General features: G+C 39.1%; 1 protein-coding gene across 2 annotated transcripts in view; it reads left to right on the top strand.

Annotated features, from left to right (window-relative positions):
• Positions 1-5: 5 nt before the first annotated feature.
• The window catches only part of LOC101677520 (peroxisomal trans-2-enoyl-CoA reductase), a 34,234-nt gene continuing 25,279 nt past the window's right edge, over positions 6-8,960 (top strand). Inside the window, exons 1-4 of one of the 2 annotated variants that reach the window (XM_045078724.1) lie at positions 6-229; positions 2,242-2,375; positions 2,922-3,087; positions 7,062-7,143. In XM_045078724.1, coding sequence (XP_044934659.1) covers positions 106-229; positions 2,242-2,375; positions 2,922-3,087; positions 7,062-7,143 — 506 coding nt within the window. In that variant the 5' untranslated portion in view covers positions 6-105. Of the gene's footprint in view, positions 321-2,241; positions 2,376-2,921; positions 3,088-7,061; positions 7,144-8,960 lie in introns of both variants that reach the window. The other variant, XM_045078725.1, reaches the window with a different exon arrangement.

Here is an 8,960-nt window from a genome sequence, read left to right as displayed (position 1 = left end):
GGCGGGGCCCGCGCGGTCACGTGGGCAGGGTGCCTTTATGGTCGCCCTTCCTAGACCGACCGGACAGTGACCTTAGCGCTCTCGGGTTTTAGACTCTCCGTCGCCATGGCCGTTTGGGGCGAGTGCAGGAGCTGCTTGGCGCCGGGCCTGCTGCAGCACCAACTGGCCATCGTCACCGGAGGGGCCACGGGTATCGGAAAGGCCATCGCCACGGAGCTGCTGCACCTGGGTACGCGAGCGGGCCCTCAGGGTCAGGCTACCTAAGATCAAGAGGTCGGCAGAGACACACACTGGCCTCACGGGGTTTCGGGAGCCAGGAGGTAGGCGGCAGGGCTGGGAGACCTGGACTGGCCAAGCCAAGAGGCTGTACCTGTAGGAGACATTGAAACCGCGGGGGGGAAGGGAAGAGTCTCTAAGAAATGCTGCAGATGCCTTGAAGGATGAAACCACTATTTGTGCACTAAAGGGAACAGTTAGAATCACAGATAACATGCTCGAGGTGGGGAACAAGGAGACCTGTGGAAACGTGCTGTGGAATTCTTTATAGATGTGTTTAAAATGAACCCGTCCTATGAACCGAAAGAGGAAACGCGGGAAGACTTTTCATATTTTTCTCTTTATCACTGGTTTATTTAATGATAACGTCATTGCCATTTCTGTTTCTGGTTTTTTTTTTTTTAAAGATTTTATTTATTTATTTGACAGAGAGAGATCACAAGTAGGCATAGAGGCAGGCAGAGAGAGAGAGGAGGAAGCAGGCTCCCTGCTGAGCAGAGAGCCCGATGCGATGCTCGATGGCTTAACCCATTGAGCCACCCAGGCGCCCCTCTGTTTCTGTTTTTATTAACTTTTCTCCTCATGATGCGTTGGACTTACCTGCTTTGCAATTAAAAAAATTACTGCTGAACATTTTTAATTTTATCTTGTTGGATGCTGGTTATTTATATATTCATTTAAATATTCTTGAGCTCTGGGGCACCTGGATGGCTCAGTGGGTTAAGCCTCTGCCTTCAGCTCAGGTCATGATCTCAGGGTTCTGGGATCGAATCCTGCATCAGGCTCTCTGCTGGGCAGGGAGTTTGTGTCCCTCTCTCTTTCTGCCTCTCTGCCTACTTGTGATCTCTGTTTGTCAAATAAATAAAATCTTTAAAATAAATAAATAAATATTCTTGAGCTTTTGTTCCTTGTTAACTGCAGCCCAGAAGTTGTTATTTCTGTTGTTAGGTTCTTTGGAAACAGTTTGATACTTTAAGAGAGACTTGTTATAAGTTAAGTATTGACCTGAAGAGCCTTTAATCTAGTTAATCTAGAGTAATTTTGCTTCACCACTCAGGCCATACCCTTCTGAGTATCTTACCCATTGCTTTTCAAATGAGATTTTGCCTGTCTGAAACACTTCAGCGGGGCGCCTGGGTGGTTCAGTGGGTTGAAGCCTCTGCCTTTGGCTCAGGTCATGATCCCACGGTCCTGGGATCGAGCCCTGTATATGGCTGTATGTTCAGCAGGAAGGCTGCTTCTCCCTCTCTCTCTGCCTGCCTCTCTGCCTACTTCTGATCTGTCTGTCAAATTTTAAAAATCTAAAAAAAAAAAAAAAGAAAGAAACACTATCTCCAGTGCCTTCTTGGCCTACCTTGACTCCCAACTTCATCTCATCCTGGAATCTCAATGGTTCCTCTTCCTCCTCCCTGGGCTGTACCTGGGAAACTTCAGGTAGCAAGCTGGAATGATCATAGGACTCACATTGTTTGTTTCCACTCTCTGAGATAGATCACTGTGCCATGCTACCCCAAGTCCTGTGCCTGAAAGCTGTTCTGCATTATACTTTGACCAGGTTTTTTGTTCCATTGGTCCGGAGGATAAACTCCATTATTGATGTTTGATTTTAACCAGAGGCAGAAGTCCTGATTCACCATTTTTTTCAAAAGACTTTATTTATTTGACAGATCACAAGTAGGCAGAGAGGCATGCAGATAGAGAGAGGGGGAAGCAGGCTCCCCAGTGAGCAGAGAGCCCCATGCGGGGCTGGATCCCAGGACCCTGGGATCATGACCTGAGCCGAAGGCAGAGGCTTTAACCCACTGAGCCACCCAGGCACCCCTTGATTCACCTTTTCTTAATGGGTACACATGAAAGAACTTCTGAACTTTTTTTGTTTTTGTTTTTTTCTTAATTTAGACAACCAGTGAAAGCATATTTATCAATGAAAGCATATTTACTATTTCTTGACTGTTTTCTTTTCAGGGTGTAATGTGGTCATTGCATCTCGTAACTTGGATAGATTAAAATCTGTTGCAACGGAACTGAAGGCCAGTCTGCCCCCCAACAACCAGGCTCAGGTCACTCCCATAAAATGCAACATCCGCAATGAAGAGGAGGTAATGCAAATATGTCTATAGCCTTTATTCATTCATTTTATTTACAGTAGCGGTTCCTAAAACTAGTGCTTCAGATGTTCCTGTGGTAGACGTCTTAGAGGAGTTTAACTAGAAGCTGAGGCTGTAAAAGAGATTCTTTCGCTAATGATATATTGAGTATTACCGCGTGGGGGAGGAGAGGAAAGAAACAATCTTTAAGGAAGCTAAGCAAGGATGTGGGCTCAGCGAGATTACTTTTTGTGCCTTTTGCCCTTTCAGTCATTTCTTTATTTTTTTTTAAGATCTTATTTTTAAGTGATCAGTCATTTCTGCACCCACCGTGGGGCTCAAACTCACAACCCCAAGATCAAGAGTCACATGGTATACCAACTGAGCCAGACAGGTGCCCCTTTTAAGTAATTTCTTAGTGTTAATTTTACCTGGATTTCGGCTACTGGTAGTGATACCATTTACTGCGACAGATGCAAGTTCTTCTCCCAGAGTAAGCTATCAGTCCAGCTAGCAAGTGAAGTTGTTAACCAGTTTACTTTGAACATTTTTCTTTAGGTGGAGAATTTGGTCAGATCCACCTTAGATATTTACGGGAAGATCAATTTTTTGGTAAACAATGGAGGAGGCCAGTTCACGTCTCCTGCAGAACACATCAGTGCAAAGGGATGGCATGCTGTGATTGAGACCAACCTGACGGGCACCTTCTACATGTGCAAAGCAGGTGAGTATGACCAATAACCCAAAAAGGGCAAGGTGTTTTTATTTAAAGTCATAAAGAATCTTCTTTTTTCTTTAAAGATTTTACTTATTTATCAGAGAGAGAGAGAGAGCACACATAAGCAGGGGGAGTGGAAATGGAGAAGCAGGCTACCCCTGAGTAGGGAGCCTGATACCAGACTCAGTCCTGGGACCCTTAGTTCATGACCTAAGCCGAAGGCAGAGGGTTAACCCACTGAGCCACCTAGGTGCCCCTAGATCATAGAGAATCTTCCAAGAGAATTGTTGGGGACTCAGAAACTCCATGTCTGCAGTACTGACTGCCCTGATTTGCTTGCATAGGACACAGAAATGTAAATTGCTGCTTTTCTGGATAGTCATTTGGCAATATTTGTAAAATATGGGAATGGTTTATCTTAAAATTTTATTTCTAGGAATTTATCATGAGAAAATTATTGAGAATCTGTACAAAGATATAGCTACGAAGTTGTTCCTGAAATTAAAACAAACAAACAAACAAAACTCTCACACTTAGTTTTAAATAAATGAATCTGTTTAATCTCTTGTAACTTGTCAAATCTTCAGGGAAAATGCCGGAGTCCACATCCTTTCTGACTAACAACTAATTAGCATGCATGAAGATCTTTGGATTGAAAGTTATATTTCATAGGTGATGATATTCAACCCCTGACATTGAGTAATTCAAAGGTTTTGTTAAAAACGATCGAAGATGTTTTTGTAATGAAAACCACAGAACAGGTAGAATTCCAGCCCAAAGGGTCTTCACCCTAATATGGATTAGGCTTTATATTCTTAACATCTCTATGTCAAAATCTTGCAGACATTTCCAGCTTTCAACTTCATCTAACTGGTAGTATAAAGCTTTACATTCATTGTGGCTGGCTGTTTCATGGGAACCTCTGATTTATAGCCCCTTGGTCGGAAGCACAATGTAACAAGCTGGACTTGTGATTGGCATCTGAGACTAACTCACATTTCTTAAAGAAATATTCCCATGACAGCTCTGGAAGTGTCAGGGGAAAAACACAAAGATGATTTCAGAGTTTGTTTGTGTTTTTTTTTTAAGACTTTATTTATTTATTTGACAGAGAAAGACACAGAGAGAGGGAGCACAAACAGAGGGAATGGGAGAGGGAGAAGCACACTTCCCACTGAGCAGGCAGCCTGATGTGGGGCTGGATCTCAGGACCCTGGGATCATGACCTGAGCCAAAGGCAGACACTTAATGACGAGCCACCCAGGTGCTCCTGCATTCAGAGTTCTAACATAGAGTATTCTTTAAGAAAAGCAGAAAGCCTGTGTAGGGTAATTGAAATAAATTTATACCGTTTTATTTTTTCATAGTTTTTTTTTGTGTTTTTTTTTTTAGATATTTGATATGGCATATAGATCTTTATTTACATTTCCAAGCTTATTGGGCTATTCATGACCTCTTTCTTTCTTTCTTTTCTTGTTTTAAAGATTTTATTATTTTGACAGAGAGCAAGAGAACACAAGCAGAGGGAGCTTTTTTTTTTAAATTTCATTATCTTTTATTTTTATTTTATTTATATTTTTTATATTTATATAGATATATAAAATATATTTGTATTATTTTATTATATTTATTATCATTTTATTACCTTTTATTTTTATTTTATTTATATTTATTATCTTTTTTTTTAAAGATTTTATTTTTTTGACAGCAAGCAGAGGGAGAAGCAGGCTCCCCACTGAGCAGGGAGCCTGATGCGGAGCTTATTCCTAGGATCCTGGGATCATAACCTGAGTTGGAGGGAGATGCTTAACTGACTGAGCCACCTGGGCACTCCGACGCCTGCTATTTTGAATGGGCTCTTTTCCCAATTATTTTCAGCTGGGATATAGTTGCTTTATGGAAGAACTACTTTTTCAAGTTCATCTTGTAGCTTTATCTAGCAATTTGTAGTTTATCTAACAGTTTTTGAAATTAGTCTTTCAGGTGTTTAGCTACACAATCATGTTGTCTAAAAATAAATAATGTATTTCATTGAGTGAAAGATACACTCAATGTATCTTTGGTGAAATGCACCATCATTTTATACACTACTAAGAAAGTAGAAACAGCGTTATTTGTACCTTAAGAAGCCACCAACTGTAAAACATATCCCAGTTGGGATATGTTGGGAGACTTGATACGGTTAATGTTGTAGTTCTTCCCGAATTGGTAGGTAGGTTCAATGCAGTCCCTATTACTTTTGCAGAAAATGACAAGCAGGTCCTAAAATACATGTGGAAGTGCAAAGGACTCAGAGTAGCCAAAACATTTTTGCAAACCTGGAAAGGTGGAGGATTTATACTTCTTGATTTCAAGATAATGTGGTACTGGCATAAGGAGAAAAGAATAGATATTTTGGACAAATTTGAAAGTCTAGAAATAAACCCTTATAGTTGTGATCAATCCCTTATATTTACGATTTTTGCCAAGGGGGCCAAGGCAATTCTGTGGGGAAATGATTGTCTTTTCAGCGATGGTCCTGGACAGTTGGATATCCACATGCAAGAAGACCCTTCCCTCATACCATAAGTAAAAGTTAACCAAAAGTACAAAATGGACCTTAGACCTAAATGTAGTTAGTAACATTGTGTAACTTGTGGAACTAATAAAGCACAAAATCTTCATGACCTTGACTTAGGTAGAGTCCTGAGATACACCATCTAGAATACTATGTATGAAGTAAAAAAGATTGATAAACTTGACTTAATCAAACGTAAATATGTTTGCACTTAAAGAGACAACATTAATAAAATGAAAAGATAAGCCAGACTGAAGGAAATCACACATCTGATAAAGGACTTGTATCCAGAACAAAGAAAGAGCTCTTATTATTCAGTATTAAGAAAGCAAACCAATTAAAAAATGAGCAAAATATTTGAATAGCTATTTTACCAAAGAAAATAACTGAATGGCTGATAAGTACATCAGAAGATTGTCAGCACCATTAGTCATTCAGGACATCAGATCAAAACCTCAGTGAAATATCACTTCATACCCACTAGAATGGTTATAATAAAAAAAAATTGGGCAATAATAGCCTGGAGAAACTGGAACCCTCATGCATATCTGGTAGAAATGTAAAATAATGGCGACACCAGAAAACAGTTTGGCAGTTCCTTAAAAAGTTAAACATACAGTTGCCATATGACCCAGCAGTTCCATTCCCAAGCATCTACCCAAGAGAAATAAAAACCTATGTCCACCCAACAGTTTGTATTTTTCATCACCTGCCAGTGGAAACAATTCAAATGTTCATCCTCTGGTGAGCAGACAAATGAAATATGGCCTGTCTGTTCCCTGGAATATTATTCGGCAATAAAAATTAACTATTGAGACACGTTACTCTGTGGGTGAACCTTACAGATACTATTCTAAGTAAAAGAATCCAGACACAAATGACCCCATATGGTGTGATTTCATTTATCTGAAATGTCCAGAAAAGACGAATTTATATAAATGGAAAGTAGATGAGAGTTTGCGTGGGGATGGCTTGGCTGCAGATGGGCACAAAGCAATGTTTTTGGGGGTGATGGAATGTTCTAAAACTGGATTGTGATAGTGGTGCATGGCTCTATGTTTATCAAAATCATTAAATTGTACGCATAAAGTGGATGAGTTTCTTGATATATAAGTTATATTCAGTCAGGCTTTTAAAAAAGGGATTGTAAATTTTAAAAAATTTTAAGATTTTATTTATTTATTTGGCAGGGAGAGAGATCACAAGTAGGCAGAGAGGCAGGCAGAGAGAGAGGGGGTAGTAGGTTCCCTGCTGAGCAGAGAGCCTGATGCAGGGCTGAGCCAAAGGCAGAGGCTTAACCCACTGAACCACCCAGGTACCCTGAAATTAAAAATTTTTAAATAGCAAGCAAGATGGCGGGACGGTGAGTGAGAAGAGAGTCAGGACGCTATTTCATATGATTGTCATTGGCTGTTTCCTGCAGTTTACAAGTCCTGGATGAAAGAGCACGGAGGATCTATTGTCAATATTATTGTCCTTACTAGAAACGGATTTCCAGGATTTGTGTAAGCATACTTAATATATATATACATATTTTTTTCCTATGTCTTGGGGTTTTGTCCTCTGAATGGGGGGAGTGGGGTGGAGAAGATTTCATAAGTCACAATCCTGAATGCTGTAATGAGTTTCAATTTCAATACTTAACATTGCCCTTTATTTGATCTTCAAAAATGTACTTGCAAAACGTTCCTACGCATATTAGACTTGCCAGATTTACCGAGAAAATAGAAACAGGAGGCCCCATTAAGTTTTATATTATGTCTATCCCAAATATTGCTTGGGGCATATTTATGATAAAATATTTTCTTGTTTATCTGAAATTCAAATTTAACTGGTTGTCCTCTATTTTATCCAGTAACCCTAATCCAGATGTCACTAAACTGGTCATCAGTGTCTGAAGAGATTTTTTTGGTTGTTGTTAACATGTGGAAATGAAACATATTTAGATTAATTTAGATTTGAATACTGTGAATATATATCTTCAATTTTAGACAGAACTGCTAAATTATTACTCTGTAATAGAGTTGGACATGTTTGATTCTTACTGTGAATTTGGTAAATTTTTATGTTGGAAATAGATTTAAAAAAAAAAAGTCAATCAGTGAACTAACTTAGCCTCCTGGCTCAGTAGAGTCTTAATAATCTAAAAGGGCGTCCACATAGAACAAAGAGAAAACAGTGTGCCAGGAAGCTATTTGAAAACCATACTTTTAGTAGTTAAAAAATCTGGTTTACAAAAAATTCTTTTTGTATTTAATTTGTATCTATTTCATTTTTATTTCTTTTGTATATTTGATGAATTCTGATTCCTTCCCTTTTTTAATTAAAAATTTTTAAAGATTTTCCAACATAGAATATTTCTTTTTATGAAATAGACCTATCCTAGTGTTATAAGAACAAAGCATGCTAATTTTTACATATGTATAAAACTGCATAAGATACAAAGTTGAGTGCTCTGTACCTTCTCATTCCAGAGATAGCCTGTTAACCAAGTAAGACCATGACCTGACTTCCTTTATTAGTAATATGTAAACTGTAATGTGCAGGGTGATATTTTGGCACTGCATGAATATCCTGTTTGCCATTGTGATTTTTTAACCATTGTTGATTCTTACCTGAATCACTTAAGACATTAGGATTCGGAAGATGTCAATTTTTCTGATTTCATAATTGCTTCTGTATTTATTAGCTGATATTCTTCTGTAAAATGACTTTTCTGCAACAGCCATTCCTTCTTTCTCTCTGTATTTATTATTATTTTTATTAAATTTTTTGGTAGACCACTATGAGGGACTTACAGATTTCTTTTCAAATTCCTTTATTCAAATGCACATACTATCTCAAACTTAGAAATTTGTATTGTTTCTACATTTTGCATTACAAATAATTCTGCAGTGAATAACACTGTACATATTTGTTTCATAGTTGTGGAGTTATATCTTCAGGGTACATCCTGGAAGTTGGATTGCTGGGTAAAGGTGATGGGTAAATGCATACTTTTAGGTATTTCCAGCCAACAAAGTGTGAGAGTACATGTTCCCCAGAGCCTGACCCAAAATGTGTGTTGTCAACTTCTGGACAGTTCTCATGATCAAGGAATGGTATTCTCTGTGGAGCATCTTTTGAGTTGTTGAAAGCCTATCTGGTGGGGTGCCCGGGTGGCTCAGTGGGTTAAGCCTCTGCCTTCGGCTTGGGTCATGATCTCAGGGTCCTAGGATCCAGCCCTGTGTCGGGCTCTCTGCTCAGCCAGGAGCCTACCACCCCACCCCACCGCCTGCCTTTCTGCCTACTTGTTACCTCTTTCTGTCAAAGAAATAAATCA

This window comes from Mustela putorius, unplaced genomic scaffold, assembly GCF_011764305.1.
Source record: "Mustela putorius furo isolate JIRA1106 unplaced genomic scaffold, ASM1176430v1.1 tig00000275_pilon_pilon_pilon, whole genome shotgun sequence".
NCBI lineage: Eukaryota > Metazoa > Chordata > Mammalia > Carnivora > Mustelidae > Mustela > Mustela putorius.
Note: the sequence above shows the minus strand (reverse complement) of the source record. Positions and strands in the feature narration are given on the sequence as shown.